General features: G+C 40.5%; 1 protein-coding gene across 4 annotated transcripts in view; it reads right to left on the reverse strand.

Moving 5' to 3' along the window:
• The window catches only part of LOC124158615 (serine-rich adhesin for platelets-like), a 304,427-nt gene that overhangs the window by 20,763 nt on the left and 263,440 nt on the right, over positions 1–20,224 (reverse strand). For all 4 annotated transcript variants that reach the window (XR_006864847.1, XR_006864846.1, XM_046533784.1 and 1 more), the window contains exon 12: positions 10,595–10,720. Coding sequence is in view for 2 of the 4 variants with exons in the window: in XM_046533784.1 (XP_046389740.1) it covers positions 10,595–10,720 (126 nt within the window). In the remaining 2 variants the exon portion in view is untranslated. The remainder of the gene's footprint in view (positions 1–10,594; positions 10,721–20,224) is intronic.

A 20,224-nucleotide genomic window follows, 5' to 3' on the forward strand; every position in this document is an offset into this window, starting at 1 on the left:
ATGGTTATATTTTTAGCTTATGATCTGTAACTCCTCTAAATTTTTCAGTGCCGAATTCGAAATAACCTTCATTTTATTCCAACACCTCACATCTATGATATTGAAAATTTAAACATTTGCAAAAATTAAAATGTTGACAAATTATGCAACTTCAAAAAGTGCTCAAAGCTTATTTTATTTCGATAATTTAATCTTTATCTTTATCTTTATTCATCCACGGCGAGGATTGGCCCTCACGGATGCTGTATACAACACATTTATGAAAACATTCAATACAACGAAACATACAAAACATGTACATTGGATTAAAACATTAGAAACACATACATTACAAAGATTACATTTAAATTTACATTTAAAATAAAAGAGAAGAAAAGTCCAGCTCAAAATACTCATGAATTGAGTACAGTGGATAATTGCACAGCCACTTTTCCAGCACATTTTTCAGTCTAGTGATGCTCACTGATCTGGCTTTGCTGGGTAATTTATTAAATAATTTTACTCCCAAATTGTCAGACTGGTTGTTGGTCTTAAACAGCCTACAGTAATTAGTATTTAGGCTATTTTTAGCCCTAGTGTCATGAGAGTGGATGGTGGATCGAATGGGGTAGGTATCTAAGTTATCTTTAATGTGCATAATGCTGCGAAACACAAAGAGGCTGTAGATGGTGAGGATATGAAAGTTTTTAAAAATTGGCCTGCAGTGGTCACGGGACCCAGCACCACTCAGAATCCTCACTGCTTTTTTTTGCAGTTTTAGAATTTCTTTGGTTTCTTTTGCATGTCCCCAGAGTCGAACACCATAGGCAAGAATACTATGAAAAAAAGCAAAATAGGCTAATCTCATGTACTTTACATTGATACAGGTTTTAAGTTTCCTCAATAAGTACAAAACCCTAGAGAGTTTTTTGCTGACTAGGAAAACATGTGAATTCCATGTCAATTTAGCGTCAATATTGAAGCCTAGAAGCCTGACAGGATCATTGTTTAGCTCAGTACTTTTAAGACAGCATGTAAGATGTTGTGTCTTACCATTGTTCAGAAAGAGATTATTGGCTGTAAACCAGAGTTGAGATTCTTCTATTGCCTTTTTTGTAAGAAGTCTGACTTGGCTAGGAGTATTGCATTTCTGCACCAGAGTGGTGTCATCTGCATATATCATGCAGTCCATAGAAAGATTGTAAGGTAGGTCTGATTTTACCATGTAATTTCCCTCTTTTCATACATAGTTTAAAATTCTGAAGAGAGCTGGAAGGAGAAGTCTAGAGAGTTGGCTCATTGAGCAATGTAAATTGTGAAGAATTATACGAAATATTTACTGAGTGCAATTTTTAAGTAATTAATTTCCTTGTAAGCAATACATTTTTAGGAGGAAACTTATGCCTATTTAAAACCGCAGAAACTCTTCATCCACCCTTGGTAATTAAGTATGTCAAACACTTAAAAACATTTATTAGTTTCGAAATCTATTTGAACCACTCGTATTATCAGTTGCTCGCTTATGCTCGTACGAGGCTGACGTGCCTAGCGAACGCTCCGTTGCACTTTCACTTTGGTTAACCCTCTCCCAACCCTGCTACCTGCCACCATGCCGAGGCCCGCCCCGAAGAAGGACCTAGACCGTGACCATGATGATGTGAAGTCCATGGTCGATGAGATAATGAAGACTATGTCTTCATTTAAAGAAGATTTAGAGAAGGCGAAGAAAGAGGAGACGCCAAGAAAGCAGGAAAGCCTGACTGCGTTGGAGCAGAGATTTGTAGCCTTCAAGACGTCGGTTGAAGGCGATTTGCGGCGTGTCACGGCAAAATTGGAAGAGTTGGAGAAGAAGTCTGATGAATTCGACGATCGTCTTGACGCTCTCGAGCAGTACTCCAGAAGGAACTGCCTATTGATCCATGGAGTAAAGGAGAATGACCGGGAAGACTGCCTGAAGGTGGCTGAAGACTTCTTCTCAAGTAAGCTGCGGATAAAGGTCAACCCAATCCTTCTTGGGCGAGCACACAGGATTGGCCCACACCGTGCCTCAAACGATTCCTCGAGGCCCATCATTGTGAGATTCCTTTCATATCAGGAGAGAGATAAAGTGTGGAGAGTGAAGAGGAATCTCAAGGCGACTGGCTTCCTAATTACTGAGTCTCTCACCGCTGCCCGCAAGAAGATTCTTCAGGAAGCGAAGAACTGGGTGGGGACCCGTAATGTTTGGACCCAAGATGGAAAAATAGTCATCTTAAGAGATAACGGGTCGAGGGCCTTCCTGTCTTCAATGAGGGACCTTATAAGGGAAAGGGGAGGTTAAATTAAATCATCAACCGTTGACGGAGCTTTTCGCTTTGCTGTGAGAGTTGAGCAAAGAGGCAAGAGAAAGGTGAGTTCCAAGTCATCCCTGTTCCTGACGGCCTGCAGTCTCATCCCTGTTCCTGAGTGCCCAGTCATCCCTGTTCCTGACGACCTGTAGTCTCATCCCAGTTCCTGAGTGTCCAGACATCTCTGTTCCTGAGAATTCAATCATCCCTGTTCCCGTCTCATCGTTCTTCATCTCGAGCCACACCGCTGACCCGGCATCATCTTTCCATCGGAATATCCGCGTGCTCCCCCAGTGTTCGTGCCCCCAAGTGTTAATAAGTGTTTCCCTAAGCCTTGCCCTATCGAAGGGTAAATAGTGTTATCGAAGTGTGCGTTAGTGCTTAATAAGTGTCAAGTGTTTAAAAATCATTCCATTTTTTCTATAAGTGACCTTTAAGTGTGCGTGTGTTCCCAAGTGTTCTTTTTTTTTTTTTTTTTTTCCATTGCATTTTCGATTTTCACCTTTTTCTTGTCTATTTTTCTATGCCAACATTTCTTTTGCCAGTGTACGGTCACATTACCAATGCAGAATTTGAATAAGTCCATCGGCGACACATTTCACACGCCCGCTCCCGTACTCGGTCAGATTTCGTTTCCAGCCTCTGCTGCGATAATAAGCATTCCCTCAACAACTACAATACCCACAATGCACCCTCGATTCCACAATACACCTCATGCAGCGCCCCGTTCCCAAAATATTCCACTCCCAAGCGTCTCAACATTAAACCCTCTAGCTGAACCTTTTGTCCCTTCCCTCACTCCAACCCCTGCGGTAACATTCCACAGCTCATGTACTCGGCGGAACTCCCCCCTACCACATGACTCACCTGAAATCCCTCTTGCCCAAGCACTTTTACCTGCACTTGTCCCAACCCTCGCGGACGCACAAACAACCAACCTAAATCCCAATGCACCTGAATTCATCCCTTCACGCATAATCCAAAAGCATTCTAATGGTTGCCAATTATCATCTAACACTTTTCATACATATTCCACGGGGCAGCTCTTAGAAAACAAAATGAAATGCTTTCCTCGTTCATTCAAAATGATACACTTAAATACACAAAGTTTGCCTGCGCATTTTGATGAGCTACGTTCACTTCTCTCTGACAACAATTTACACGTTATATCCATGGCTGAAACATGGTTGAAGCCCTCCATGCCTTCTAAAGCCGTTGAACTGCCGGATTATACTCTTTATCGCAATGATCGCGTTGGAAAAGGCGGCGGTGGTGTAGGAGTGTACGTACGTAACGACTTAAAATGTAAAGTACTTTCCACGAGTGAGTCCAACTATGACAGGCGGCCGGAATATCTTTTTGTTGAGATTAAAATAAATGTCACTAAGATTCTTATCGGCATTATCTACAGGCCACCTAAACTGGGTCATTTAGGCGACTTGGATTCGGTAATCTCTGAATATGCCACGGAATATGAACATATAATAATAGTTGGAGATTTTAATGCAAACTTTAATACAGAAGCGCACGACACAGTCTTTTTTAAGCGAATGTTCTCCGAAAACAATCTCAAAATCCTACCGTTAGGCCCAACTAATACTACGAAAACTTCGTCAACATGGATTGATCTTATGGCAACGGCAAAAAAAGAAAAGGTTATTGCGCACGGACAGCTTCCAGTTCCTGGTATCTCTTCTCACGACCTACTGTACCTTGCTTACTCAGTTAAAGCCAAAAAGTTTGAGCAAAAGCTTATAAGTCAACGAAACATCAAGGAAATAAACGACGATGAATTACTTAATGCAGCATTTTTACTACCATGGGCCAATATTGAATTCACCAATTCAGTTGACGATAAAGTTGAGAGACTAAACTCACTGATGACTTATCTGCTTGAAAAATTTGCCCCTGTAAAGGTGATCCGAGTTTCCAAGCCACGCGCGCCCTGGTTAAATTCAGAAATAAAACAATCAATGGCAAAACGAGATTCAGCCTTCCGCTTTTTTAAGAAAACTAGGACTCTCAATGCATTTCAAAGATACAAAAACTTGAGAAACAGGACGAAACAGCTCATAAGAAATGCGAAGATCAAATTCTTTCACTCAGTTACTAAATCTAACCACTCTCCAGGTAAATTATGGAACAAACTAAAATCACTTGGCATAGGTAAAAATAAAGTCTTCAATCTCCCTCCTGACTTGTGTCTGAACTCCTTAAATGATAAGTTTTCCCAGCCCCCCAACCTTATTCAAGCCGAGATCAAAGATAAAACTCTAAAACTGTACGCCTCAAAAGACACATGCATACTAAACAGTGACCAAAAATTTGAATTTACCCCTATTACCCAAATACAAGTTGAATCGTGTTTCAAGAAAATTAAGTCTAAAGCACAAGGTTCCGATGGTATACCACTAGATTTCATAAAAAAGCTATTTCCTGTCATTATCCCATACATCACCAACATTTTTAACTCCTCTCTATTTCAAAATCACTTCCCAAGTCAATGGAAGCGAGCATTAATCAGACCTATTCCAAAAAAGAAAAATTCCCAAGGGGAAAAAGAATTCCGTCCAATATCCTTTCTTCCCATCCTTTCCAAAGTTCTAGAAAAACTTGTATATGAGCAGATAACACATCTCTTAAAGTGCAACAGTATTCTCGATAAATTTCAGTCTGGCTTCAGACACGGTCACAGCACATCTACCGCTTTAACTAAAATCACCGATGACTTGAGACGCTCCATGGATCAAAAAGAAGTTTCAGTACTCGTTTTGCTTGATTTTTCGAAAGCTTTTGATTCCTTAGACAAAGATATCCTAGCAGCAAAAATGAGAGGCATGGGTTTTTCTCCTACCGTAGTCCATTGGATAACATCATACTTAACAGGCCGGCATCAGCGAGTGATTACAAATGATTTCTGCTCAAGGTGGATCGAAACCACAAGAGGTGCGCCCCAAGGCTCTATTCTAGGACCTCTGCTATTCTCTCTGTACATTAATGATTGCCCTTCAGTGATAAATCATTCTAAATATCATCTTTATGCTGACGATCTCCAAGTGTACCTAAATTCAAATGTTAAAAGCCTGTTCAATGGAATATGTAATCTAAATAATGACCTAGAAAATATCAACAATTGGAGCAAATCCAACTTCCTAAGCATAAACCCTAGTAAGTCCCAAGCTATTATAATTGGATATCCTAAAATACTCAAGTCAATCGACAGAGATCAATTACCGCAACTACACATCTCCGATTCTCCCATAATGTACTGCGACGAAGTTATTAATCTAGGATTGATCATTGATGAAAGTCTGTCTTGGTCATCTCATATAACTAAGATATGTAAAGCAGTGAATAAGTCATTATTTCCATTAATACGTTTCAGAAACATTATTCCTCTCTCCTTAAAGAAGCAATTAATTTCAACATTAATACTTCCCCATTTTGATTATGCCGATGTTGCCTTTCAAGACATATCTCAGATGCTGTCGAATAAACTTCACCGCTCCTTCAACGCCTGCAGTAGGTTCATATTTAATTTACAAATATCAGATCATACCACCAATCATATTAACGATCTCAAATGGTTAAAGCCTAGTTCTCGACGCCGGATGCATATCCTATGTCTTCTTTATCAAATCTTACAGACAAATACACCAGCGTACCTCAGAGACGAATTTCAAAAACTTAGTAGAATACATGACTCAAATACGAGGGGAAATGAAAAACTCGTTATACCCCACCACCGGACAGTCAGATTCAATAAATCATTCATTGTTACTGCATGCCGCGAATGGAACAACATTGACCTACCACTACGTAAATCATCATCACTCGCCTCCTTCAAAAAGGCACTACACGTAAAACTTCTTCGAGAACAACAGCAAGACATGTAACATCACGGGAACAGTACGAAAGATTCATCAATTATCTCATCCGGCTTCATCTAATTTTCCTTTTCTTTACAGGTACTGGGTGAAATTTTCCATGTAATTCATTGTATTTGTATACTCAGGTTTACATTAGCTTTCTCAGTAGGTTTTCGCAGGTTTTTCACGCCCCCCTTCTTGTGTGGGCGTTTTCCTGCAGTGGGTTTTTTTTTCCAATAAGGACGACAGTCAATATCCTTAGGTTTTTCCCACGTTCACTAACATCTTTTTACACTTGGTCAATAGTAACTTTGTTAAATTATAATGCTAATTGTTGATTGAAAATGGAACTTCTACTTATTTTTATGTAATTTCTCTGCATTTAATTTCATGAGCAACTAGACAATGTATTTAACTGCATATATTTACTGTTTGACGAGGGGTTAGATGGAAGATGGGACTTTCTAGTCCCAATCTCGCCCAATAAAGACGTATTATTATTATTATTATTATTATTATTATTATTATCATTCACGCTGTACATTTCACTATCTGCCGGAGGACCATTTCGACATTACATCTATCTTAACGAACGGAGCTCAGATTTTAAAGTAAAAACAGGGTTGCTTCTGCGAAAGGGGTTTTACGAGTCGCTGCGATATTACTGCGATGTCCAAACCCGTGGCGACAGAACTTCCCTCCCCCTCCTCCCTAGCTCCCGAGTTAATGCGGACGGTTGCATACATTGCGACTGTCCCGCCACCTCGGGCGGCCTATGTTGCCGGGGTCCTCTCTCCTGTCTACCGGTACCCATCATCCACGGTGACGATATTAATGATCCCTTTCACTTGGTTTTACTCTCGTATAGATTTTTCCTATGGTATGTAAGAAGTCTCTATTTAATTGAATACCGCTATATTGTACAGCTTTACTCTTTACAACTAATTAATACTGGCCTTTCGTCTTCCCATTTTGTCACTCTTTATCCATAAGATTTAAAAACATAAGTCCAAATGATTTCTGCACATGAATGCAGCTGTCCTTGGGCTGACTGGTCTGCTCTTCTTTGTACCTACCCACTTAAAGGAACACTTTCGCATTTTATCTTAAAATCGTGCGTGAAAAATACCCATGTGATGCATGATTAGCAGCGATGACCTCCATTGTTCTGGTCACTCGAATAGTCTCGAAAGAAAAATTGCCTTCAGTCCAAATTTGTCCACGGAAATTAAGTTTTGAAACGAATCACGCACCCATTAACACAACCTTAGCCGGAACGCGGATACTATTGTTCTGTCAAGGTTCTTAATGATCATGGCATTTTTACGGAAATTCTTTGCGGTAAATATCAGAGGATCACACGGCATTGCTGAAATTATCACATTTTTATTATTTATTTCTCTCATGTTTCACCATAAAACTTGAGACCAATCCATGTAAATAAAAATAAGGTTTAGAGGTAAGAATTTGCTGTCATATTCAATAGGAGATTACATTTTTTCCTGTTTAATCCTGTGAAAGCTTAAACAGGGTGCCGGGAAAAACCTGGAAAACTAGGATAAAATGTAATAATGGGGAATTTCTATCTACTGGAAAAACTCAGGGAATGCGGTGAGTGTCCAGAAAAAAGTGTTTTTTGTCGCATGCAACATCTGGCTCAGTTTGCTTCCAATATACCCATCGAGTTCTCGCGACGCAGCCAAAGTGAAGCAAAATATAAATTCATTTTATTACATTTTTTTCTAATTTTCCCAGAACTGCAGTTTTTCCTCAGACTAGGTATTGAAACTCGTATAATTGGGGTAGCTGTCATGTGTCAAGATAAGTGTCTATCATCTTACGATGTTACACTCAGCGTAAAGATGACTTATCAAGTATTCCTGTCGTCAGTAATATCTACCCCATGGATTTTTGGTATCTACGGTATTTATTCACGTCTAATTTTGAAACCGTGTAGGATTATCAAGTGTTAAATTCAAAGTTTTTTAGGATACGTAAATGGTTGATTTTTTCATCAACTGTTCCAGTGGTAATTCCACACAATAAGCAATGTTTACCAATAAATGGTTAAATTTAGGACTGGATAGCATCCTGGAAAACCAAGCTATTCCCCTGGAAAACCTGGAAATCTCATGGAAAATTTTAATTGCTACGCGGTGGACACCTTCATTAAGGAAATGAGTTTTACTTTGTTTTGTGCTGGGAGCTGAGTAACTCATCCCTCCCTCCCCTCTACCTCATCTTCATGTAGGGACGACGGTTACGGGCATAGCGAGTGTCTGCTCGCTTCCAGTGGCTTTATGGTCCGACCATTCAGTTGACAAAGGAACGCGGCGTGGTGGCGACTCTTCTTTCCGCTCCTGGATTCGGATGGATTTCCGGGAACGCCTTGAGCGGCGGGAGACACAGGAGATGGTCAGATTGTGTGGAGGCGAGTGTGGGTGTGAACGGGACGGTGCGAACGGCGGAGTTATGAGCGAGAGATGCGCGAGATAAGGCGGGCGCAAGCGGAGATACCAGCGACACTGGGAAAGCCTCCCCCACGCTCAGACCGCTGTCGCGACGCGCCGGCATGAAGGATGGCACACAACTTCTGTCTTTCCGACCGCCATTCGCCTCAGCAGTTTGGCAATGGGCCCTCGATGGTGAGGGACTGCTGCGACTACTATATTCAAAATAAATGCATACGTTGTTGCAATATTTCGCGCTTATTTTTTAAAAATATTTCTGCTTTTGAAAAAGGTATCTTACGTCGCAACAGATATTAATACCGGTAAAAGGTACCTTTATGTCAAGGGCATAGCTGAAACATTTTTCCGGAAGGGGTTCATTGGGAGTGATTACAGTGAGCTGGTTGTTCCTCAAAGTTCGAGGCGGGTTTGAAATTTCTGAACGCTGAACGCCCCCTTGGCTATTGCCTTGGAGTGAGTGGAAGATGATATCTACTTTACTAATCAGCCCCACCTTTCCACAATTTCATTCAGTTTTTTTTCAATTTGGCTATAATGCTGTCATTCTTCATTCTGTCTCGTCTCTTCCTCCTCCACCTCCACATGCAGAACATCATTTATTCGGTATTTAGAATGAAAAATGAAAAAGCAGGAGCAATTTCCACAATTTTAAATTTATTAACACTACCGGTTTCGCTTTACAGCATCATCAGCACCTGATGATGCTGTAAAGCGAAACCGGCAGTATTAATAAATTTAAAATTGTGGAAATCGCTCCTGCTTTTTCATTATGTCACGTTTCCACTCCATATCGCCTGAAACCTCATATTATATTCGGTATTTAGAAGCTATATAAATATATCAAGCTTCCTTATTTTTTATTGTAAAAATTTTTAGGTAACTCCTCTGCTTTCATTTTTTTAACGTATTTTAGCGCTAGAAAGACAGAAAATAAACATACCCATTTAAAAGTGAAATATTTAAATTAACAGAGCATTGGTAAGTTCTGTTTTGTGGCGGATTAAAGCGAATTCAGACGTATTTTTAAATATTAGCGAAAATTTCTTTTACTTAATTCATCGGGATAACTTTCTTGTATTATATCTTGAGTTTAAAGTTTGAGAAAATAATTTTTAACATTTTATTTATCGAAAGCTGTAGGAAATGTTGCAGCATTGTAAGGAGTCTAGTGAAGCTATATTTGGAAGGGAGTACCCATGTGTTCACCTTGGAACTACTGTAGTATCTCCATGATCTTTCTCCCTTGATGTGTGGTCCCATTGTAAAACAAATATACTCTTTGATCTCTGTAGCACATTGCATGCAAACGCTGTGGCCGCAAGTTGATATACCACTGAAGCCGACACCGCGGCCACTCAGCGTCCTCGCTAAAGTGACCGCCTTGCCTGAGGCAAATACGTGACAAATAACGTGTTAGTATCCGTTTAGCCTCCTTCATTTCATTTTTCCCTTGAAAATTCATTACGATAAAAAGGCGTAGTCCGGTAAAAGTTTTGAGAATTTTTCATAAAATCTTTCAAGTTATCAAAGCAATTACTACGATCTTTTTTTCGAATAAATATAGTCCGTGAAACGGCATAACTGTCCTTAGAAAAATCGCTTAGCAGCTTTAGTATCTAAAAAGAGGTACTAACACTAGTTTGAAAATTTATTAAGTAGACTTGGGCTGTAGAGAAATTCATGGTTCTATTTTCCCCACCCCCAAGATTTCATCTACCTCAAGTATTTTACCGTCTTGACGCCCACCTCGTTAAATATAAGCGGTAACAATTAAGGGACAGTTAATGCTTGAATTATAGAGACTAGTTTTGTGTTTGGCTCTCTGTCCATATTTTTTCTTGAATAATAGAAACTAGGCTTGTAGGCTTCATTGAGTTTAAGAGTCCTGGAAAACAGGGAATACCGAGAGAAAAATGAAAATACGGTCGCGGTCGATGGGTTTACTTACCGAATGGTTTCGTCGAGCTGCTTGAGAGGCGCTGCCTTCTCCTCTCCATCCTCGTGGTGCAAGACCGCTTCGTAGATTTGAAACTGCCGCAGCAGATCCAAATCCGTCCCCTGCTTCGACATGTACCTGCCGGCGGAAAAATAGTCACAATTAATTTTTTCACTCGTTAAATATGGAAATTTCGTACATATCTTTTAACACTTTTCTCATTTTATTTCGAATTCAATCACAAATTTCGATGGCGTTGTGTCGTCTACCATCTTCTAAGAATCCTATCGCCTTATATTTCGTTGCCTTTGAGAGAGGGACAATGTACTTGGTATATACCCACGCCAAATTGGAGGAGAATTGCGGGCGTTCCTCACCAAAGCTGGATCTACATTGGCAATTTTTTTTGTGCCGGGATGAATTAAAATCTAGGACTTCGTAATTCCACATAATTTGTTAATTCTACCACGGCTTCGACTTGGAAAGTCGTCGTCACGGTCAAACAGGTACAAGTACACATCCATGCACGTGCAATGCCAGAGGTACGTTCTGCAAGCACTTTCTGCAAGTTACCTCTCGCAAGCGACTTCCGACGCAATCAGTAATGAATGATCTTCTCTACTTCTGCAGGACTCTGATGGAAAATCAATTAACCCGCTTTCAATCCCAACTAATTTACGAAACGCCTTTCCGTTAACTAAAATTTATCTGGAACGTTTTGCTGAGGGTACTTGCACAAAAAATTGCCAGCTTTAATTCAGCATAGGGTGACGGCAGTTTCTCCAGTCAATTTCAGGAAATATCCTACTTGAAGTTGGTCACGGGATGACTTGAGAGAATGCTGTCACCTCGAAAAATTCCCGAACGCAAGGGGAAGCCGCACACGAAAGAAGTTCATCACGGTTAAACGCAGCAGAAACCTCGAATTTAATTTGAAATAGCTTTTTGCGACACGAAGTATTATCCCTCAATGAATGGTGTACCAGGAATAGAATCATAGAACGCCGAGATAATTCAAGTATTGTTTTAATCGGTAATCACCCCACTGTCTGATATTGTCATTTTTATGTTCCTGGTAACCATTTCAGCGCGGTCTGTAGTGTTCTTCTTCGCCACCCAGTTCACCTCTTTCTCGTGCTTTTGAAAACATTGATTCTAATTTTTATGAATAGATATAAGTATGTCATTCAATGGGATCTTACCTAAAAAGTTGTGTTTATTTATCACGTATTATTTTTCAAAAATTGATTCATTTCTTGTATCCAGTCCGATGGATACACGGATGTGAGTAGCCTATCAAAAGTTGTTAATCCTGATAATGGTAATGAACCAGCCGACCAGGCTAGAAAAGTAGAGAAATCGAATAGTTTCAAGAGTGTCCTTAAACCCATTAATAGCTTCCGCTTACGTTGCACAGGATTTTTGTCGGCAAATTTAATCACACTTTTATTCGAGACCAGGGACGCCGACTTACAAAAAATATTGGGGGGGCCCAAACCGGGGATCTTGCCCCGGGAAATTTTATAAGTAGTGAGTTTTAAGTTTTTTAAGCATTTTATAATCAAAATTAGAACCCTGATAACTCGAATCTCGATATCTGAACACTCCGGGGAAAATTGACAAGCCTGACACATTTTTTCGTCACACCATAACGAATTTTTGAGGGGGCTCAGGCCCCCTCAGTCCCCATGGAGTCGGCGCCACTGTTCGACGCAACGCTAAATTTATGACGATCTTCAAAAATGTAAGCGTAAGTCAAGTCACTCCGAGATCGTCTGAACATGCTGCCTCCTGTGGATAAACTCAAGAACATTTATATTTTTGGAACTTATCCCGCTTTGAAGTAAACCAGGATCGCTGGTGAAATGTTATCTGTTATATAAAATGAGCGGAATAAATCCCGGAAATGGTATAATTCAAAGTGATGCTTTCATTTTACTATGTTCATATATATTTTCCATTGATGAGATTAAAGCTCAATTGACCGCAATGTCATGAGACCGCAGCCTAAGATAAGAAAAATCTAAAATATATATAGCTTTAGCGAAGTGAATTGCATTGAAAATTCAAAAGTAAAAGCGATAATTAAAATGCTATGGATGAACTTTGAAGCTGTGGCTCTTGATAAATCGTAGTAAAAATAGAGATCGGAATGATGAAAGCGAGGAAGCCAGAAAACTCTCGTTTGTGCCGACTCTCGTTGTCAAGGACGTACATTAATCTGTAAGTTGGCCCCGAATCAAAGGCACCATCTCCTCTGTCATAAGACACTAGTGGGTGTGTTTTATGCCGTAAATATTTCGCAATTTTTCTGCTAAAAACATTCCACCATCGTCAGGATGCCTTGCTCCAGTATACTATTTACCATATATCAAGAATCATTTCGTATATACTTTTCTCGCTATCTTTAAAAGATATTACTCAACGAGCGAAAATTATGATCGGAGATCCGGAATAAAGAGCTAACTGCTCATTTAAGATAACTTTGCATATACATATTCTAGTCATGCGCACAATATGTTTGTTCAACTGCGGTTTTGAGTGACCGCGAAATTTAAATCAAGTTATCCGTAAAGTTGTGGATACAGCGTGTAGTCGCGTCGTGTCGGCGAATATGCTTGTATTTTGTCACACTTATCAGCCGTTATTTCATGCTTATGTGGCTTTATATACATTTTAGGTATTTGACGTTGAGGATACCAATGTCATGGTGGAGGTAAAATTTCGACGCCACTATACTTTTGTTTGATAAATTATCAAATGTGGACCATACATGCGTAATGTTTTACTCCGACGTCGATTCTTCTTATTTACGGACTGTAATTTTTCTCGATGACTAGATTCGCCCACTGAGACACATCTGGAGTCGCGCCATTTCCCGAACAGTTTCGCTATACTCATGGGATACCGCGCCAATGAACCGCTCCTAATGAGTCAGCGAGTCATAAAGCGTTCCTGAAATATGATTGGGACATTTATCGCAAGCGAATAATTGAATTTGTTTGTTAATTTGGAGCCAGTTTTTCGATTTTCTATGAGTATGTATTTAATACTTCATTATTTGCGAAGAATGAAATTTCAACAATGAATTGCTAAAATATGAATGCGATGATCACTATACTCTTTTCCTTGGCTTACCACTTAGAGATTATGTTTTCAATTTCTGAATCAGAAGTTATGAAAATGGAATTGACGTTGAGTTCAAGTCACTATTGAACAACAAAGGAATAATATGGTCCAGTATACATTAGTATCCTCGCGTAAGTACTAATTTTCTTTATCTACCCTAGTCTTAAGGATCGGTTACAGTGTAACTGAAAATCTAACTCCTAAAATATTGTACGAAAACTTGTGTTTTTAACAGAGAATTCGATGCTTTGTGTGTATAACATAGTTTTGACCTTCAAATCGTGGTGAGAGATGATATGGTGCAGTGATTTAAGTGAACTGACGAGATATCCGCGTTTCCTAAAAAACTCGGGAACCACTGTGTATGCAAGTTTATTAGTCCGCCGTAGTCATATTATTCATAGAGATCTACCGAGAGATATCCAGTTACATAATAAGTTCCTTCACTTCATTCGCCAGTACCCTGAGAAAACTTGTCTTCAAAATCGACGAGTGGGTGGAAACATTCTGGTGAGCTCACATAGAAAAACATTTGAGGCACTAGGTCTTGAGGTATTCTCAGATGTCACTCTATTTCCTTCCATCTAGATATTCTGCCAATCTCGGTGGGTCAACCCTTGTAAGATATCCTTGCACAACTCACTTCCTCTCATATCTTTAATCGCTTTGAAACATGTCGTCCTCCCAATTAGGACAGGTGTCCTACTCTTGACGTGAAAGCCCTCGCTGACTACTGTTTTACTTCTTCGTGGCACTTCAACGTACTCGCTTCAATCGTTAGCGCAGTCCAGATTATTATAAAATAGACTATTTTATCTTCAGATATTTTTACCGGTTCGCATTCACACATTCTTCCATAACTTTTCACAATTTGTCACTTCACTCGATGCAACTTTCACTGACAATGAGCCTCAGCCTCCCCTCCAGAATGGACCCTAAAATTCCTTGTGCTTAATGGTGTGAAGATGATTATCACACCCGCTCGACCAGTGTGATTTCCTCGCGCATTTTTGTCAAAAATTTACGCTATTGTCTTGAAAATTGGAAGGAATATCGAATAAGCCCTAGGCAATACTTGCCGTCATCACAAACTAGGGAAGTCTTCCTCAGCAATCAATTAGAGATAAAATTTCCGTAGTTGAGATGCAAGTACAGGTGAAAAAGACTGCGCAACACATTATTGTTGAACATTTTAAGACAATAGCGCACGTTTTTAACAATTGCTGTGTCAGGAAGAAAGAGAATACGGAATACGGCCGGTCGAGTGAGGGTGAAGTATCCTTTTCCCTGCATTTCTGGAGCATTTTGTGTTGCACAGAAAAAAGGCTTTTCCTCCGCACTGTTATCACGCGAATCTTCGAAGTGGCGCGCACTGACTTTGGAGAGATTACGTGAGAGAGCGTGTCTTCGACTCCTTGAATGAGGATAGGAGGAGAAGCCGGGAGGTCAGGGGCTGGTGGACGGGCTTTTACGTACCCGGAGAGGGAGAAGGGCGAGCTGCGGTCCGGTCGCCGCTGCCTTCGTCGGCCTCCCAAGCAACACTCCCGAGTGTGCGGTGGGGCATTTCGGCACAACCACCCTCCCCACCCCTCCGCCGCCCCCTCCGTCCACTCGAGGAGTCGTCCCCCTTAACCCCTTCCCCATCCTTAGCCACACACGCACCCCTCCACGTCTCCTCTCTCGTGCACCTTCCTTCCTCGAACCCTTATTCTCCTCATGAGTTCTCATCCCCCTCTTAATTGTAAAGGGAAGAAAAACAGCCACCTTCGAAGCTCTTCCATATAGTGACCATTTTTCCCTGTCTTCAATTGGAGGTCCTCCGTCAGACGAGAAAAGTCCTCAGAACTGTCTCGAATTATACATTTTTGATTTTTAATGAGCATAAATTGATTTTTTGTTCGTTTCACTTTGCCTTTTGAAGAAGCGCGGAGATAACTTATCTGAATGCCTCGAGAAAATGTCGCCCCCTTCAAGTTATCTCCCAGACGTCGTGAACTCGGAAAAATACGTTCACAACACTTTCCTCTGGATTGCTATTGCTCATTGCTTCATTTTTAGCTCTAATCATACGCAGTCAGCACTTTCTAATTGAGGATATGAGTGAATTCAGCTTATTGTTAGTGTTGCCGTGGGGCGTATATAACTAAAGGTTTAAAGGAGAAAGACTAATTAGGAAAACTTCGATGCAACCTATTATCTTATCACGAGGAGCTTCTTTAGCTGTCTCAATTGGCCGTAGACCTCAGGAGAAGCACTGGTTGACGAAGATTTTTCATTCTGTGAAGTTCGGTGGGTTATCCTGATTAAGGAAAAGTCTCAATTTTCTCTGGGCTAAGCTATCCGTAATTAAGAAAAATAAACTTTATTTTCATAGAATAGTTATTTCATATTATACCTGCCCCGATCATTACTATCGCTCATGTAAACTAACAATTACTGAAAATATGTAGGCTCGAAGGAAAGTTTACTCGATTATTTTACTAATTCCGTTTCTTTTTATCCTCCCTTGTTAATTCTGATATCTCAGAATTATTAATGTAAGTCGAAGAAATCTTTGAAGAAAAACTAAGCATGTGGGAAAATCTTTCTTTTCGTGTTTGAATTAATCTAGAAGTCCTCAATTAATATTGTAATAAGTATAATCCTGACGGGGCATCATCAGGTTCATGCCGACATAGGCGTTGGAAATAAGTTATTTGTTGTTGGTTTCTAGATTTATTCAGCACTGAATTCATTACGCTTACCCGAAGCATAGCAAGAAAATTTGGATTTTAAAAGTTTATTTTTCGTCGAAAGGAAATATTTTATTTATTATTCGGTGGTGTTTACCTGTGCGTACGTGCGTATCTTTGTAGTTGGTGTTTCGTTGGTCGGATGATTCAGCTTCGAGGCTACCTACGGAGTCTCCGAGGACTGAGAAATGATTCACGGCTCGAATTAGCTATCGTTTGGGACGCTTCTGGCAACATGTTGCAAAAAAATGGCGGTTCCTTCGCTCCTCTCCTCTTAACGGCAATTAAAATATTCTGTCTCATTCGCCCGTAGCAATGCGTGGTTTGGCCACGTTTTCTCAATTTTCCCGACTGCACCTGGCGCTAATCGACTGACCTAATCGAATTTCGCTCTTAATCTTGGGAATCGTGGGCTCATTAAACTAGACTTGAACTGCCGCGGGCAAAGGTTTCAGGTTTCTCCGCTGAGCGATTTCGTGCAAAGTGTTCATTAGCTTCATTAGGCTAGAAGCTTCAGGGGCTTCATTTGCAGCAATGCAAAAGAAATACATTTCTCTTTCATGGTCACATCATGAATTTCTTCGGGCTCATCTTTTCACTGGCGTATTATTCTGATTATGAGACTTAATCTAACATCGAGAGTGGAGTCGGCAACTTTGGGCTGGTCGATGTCATGCGCCCGGGACAAATCTATTCCAAATACTTTTATATTTTTGATAGTAAGAATATAATACCTGGAGAGTTGAAATAAAATTTAATGCGTTATTAGTCTTTATAATCAATGTAAAACTTTTCCAAATTACTTACTTAATTATCACAAAATACTAGATGATAGAATAAGTATTGAATTTAGTGAATCAATAATTTCATAAGAGAAAAAAAAACTGGTTTATACGTGCAGGTATTTAAGATGAAGAATCAACGTACACCTCGCCTGAGTATGACGCGGAGCGTCGAAACCATGGTAGTGATCTAATAAATATTTTTTGTGGCATCACATAGTTTAATTTTCATTCAATATGTATAAATTCCATTAAGTAACGCCTCAAACTATCAACTTCATTCACCAAGACAATCTCATTCTGACTTTTCCTGGACTTAAAACGTAAAAAAAAAACGTTTTAAATGGCGTAAAACGCCAAAACGTGGGCCAGTTAAATTTTATATAGTCTGTGGATTATTTAAAATCTTTAATTTCACCCAGAGGTCTGCAAATAATATGGACGAATTAGCGCCAAATAAAGAGCAATTATCCATTTATTATGTATCTTTTAATTATATTAAAACTTACGTACGTGCCAAGTGCCTATGGGAAATTGAACAGATGGTCCGTAGCCATAATGTCGTCCCAGATCCTTATTATGTCAGCAAAATCACTGATCATCTTCTTTACTTGCTTTAATTGATACTTTCTAAAGGGCAAGGAATGGTGAAAACAAACATTTTAGCGAAAACATGTTGGCTTATTTATTTTCATCTGTGCATTCAGACCCGTGTTTGAATCTGCGTTGCATATGCATGGATCTTCGAAAGAGTTCCTGCTAGAAACGAAGAATCTTCGTGACGAATTGACAGTGCGTCCTGCGTATAGTGGCTGCCAACTGCGCGTGCAAAATGATTCGCGAAAGGCGCGCCTTAGATCGTGTCCGAATGTCGAACGTTCTAACGTCTCCCTCTTTCGAAGATACGTCCAGCCAGCGTATTGGCATCGGGAACACTTATTATTGGCGGATTTTTTGGGTATGTTATGTCCATTATCAGTTCCTCCGTAAGTATGTTGAGAATTATTCCCTATTTGTATAGTATATGCCTCCTTTCAAATCAAATACACGATTGTTTAGATGCTCACTTGAGTCGTCCCTCATACTAAAATAGGAGAAAGGTGATGGTGTACAAAAATACGGTAACTGCGCGTAAAGTCCTGTAAGTGGCGAGCGAATCCCTGAGAATAAATCGCGAGGACCCCCAGCGGCTGAAGGCCACTGTGGTACGTCCTTTTGCTCATTTATCTTCAATATCTCCCATAGAATCGTACGTATTCCTACTTAACTCTGTAGGGGAAACTTTTAAAGTTCCAAGTGAGGTTATGGATAGTATTATAATGAGTACGAAGCGCGCTGGTTTGGCTTCAATAGTGTCTTCATTAGCGTCTATGATGAAATGCATTAAAAATTAGTGATTATGGTCAGCCACTGTAGACACTTGTGAGCTGACGACCTATCGTGCACAAGGTACAATAATCCATCAACTTTGGCTATTCGCCATGAGAATGGGCTAATGTGTTACTGACTCTGGGGTCCTGGTATTTCCCGAGAAGGTTGGAGCAATTTAGGAATGTATCTTTTGACCATATTTCCAGACTTGGAGATGGGTTTTCTCCGTTAGTTAAATTCTGCCCTGAAGTTGCAATTGAAAAGCAATGACGGATCCCAGCGCGAGGATAACAGCGTCCGCATTTTTCCCTGGCACGGACGAAACTTGGCGCCTTGAACCCACTCTAAAAATTAATGGAATGTTTACCCCTCGGCATCTCAGAGATGAAACTTAAACGAGGCCTAAAAATACATCCATGAGGTTAGCCGAGAAGGATGAGCGTTACTTATATCCGCCAGGTGGCGGCGATATCCCTAGGGTATTCACTTCTATTGTTCGTCTCGTTGAGACGTGAAGTAACTCGACAGGCGGCGACCCTGGGGCGTGGAATGTATATAAGGTAAAGTAGCGGTATTTCGGAAGGGAAGAACCTTTTTCGGTCGGCGGCTTAAGAATTAATGCCTCAATACGGAAAATCTACCAAATTAGTTCCCTTTTGATTTCTCCTCACGAACTCAAGTGTCTATTGTGGGGAGAGAGTATACAGGATTTCTTTCCCGAAGCGTGAAAAGTTGGATGCGATTTGGTCGTCGCTGTTCCCTCCTCCCTACGCTCCTCCCCCTCCCCGCGCGCCGGCCTCCCAAGGGCAGTGGGGGCGTTTTTGGTCCCTTGCCCACTCCACCACCTCCCACTCCCCCCTCACCCCCACCCCCTCCCTCAAACTGGGCCAAACTACGGAGACAAGAGCATCTCACCCCCGTCCGCTATCACGCTTTCGTTTGTTACACTTCACTATCATTGTCAGCTCCTTCATCTCCGTTTTTCTTCGAGCGCAAGAGGTGTCTCAGTGTCCTGTAATCGTGTACATACAAGATACCATTCTTCTGTGTGTTGCCTACGGACCGCGGGGGGGATACTAAACCAAGCATTCCTTAGGTGGAGAATGGTATTTTAAATATATTTTTCCCGTTGGGGGAACAGCTGGGGTGAGAAGGCGGAGAAATATCTCGCGGGGATAAGAAGACGTTAATAATAATGTGTTCCAGGACCACCGGAGCCTAAATTGTCGTCTTTACGAACTTTAAGGCCCACCGTTCTCTGAAATATTTTCCCACCAACTGTCCCTTCAGGTTTGCTCACACAATGATGGAAGGCAAGCTAACCCCTCCTTAATAATTCCAACGTCTAGTCCAATGAGCCCGTATCGAGGGGCAAGTTTCGTGTCCTTATTCACCTGTTGGCTTATCCAGTCTCCATTGCGTTTACTGTACTTTACTTCTACTCCGTTTAATTACTACATAGATTTATTTACATCATTCAGGTCTCTGTTGGGATAAAATTCGTTTATAATAAAAATGGCTTTATAAAACTGGCAAAGATAAATTCATAGCTATATAGAGTTACTTCTTTAAAATTAGTGCGACTACATTTTCTACGGTTAGATCGAGGCATCTTAAACATAACTGAT

Source organism: Ischnura elegans, chromosome 5 (assembly GCF_921293095.1).
Source record: "Ischnura elegans chromosome 5, ioIscEleg1.1, whole genome shotgun sequence".
Lineage (NCBI taxonomy): Eukaryota > Metazoa > Arthropoda > Insecta > Odonata > Coenagrionidae > Ischnura > Ischnura elegans.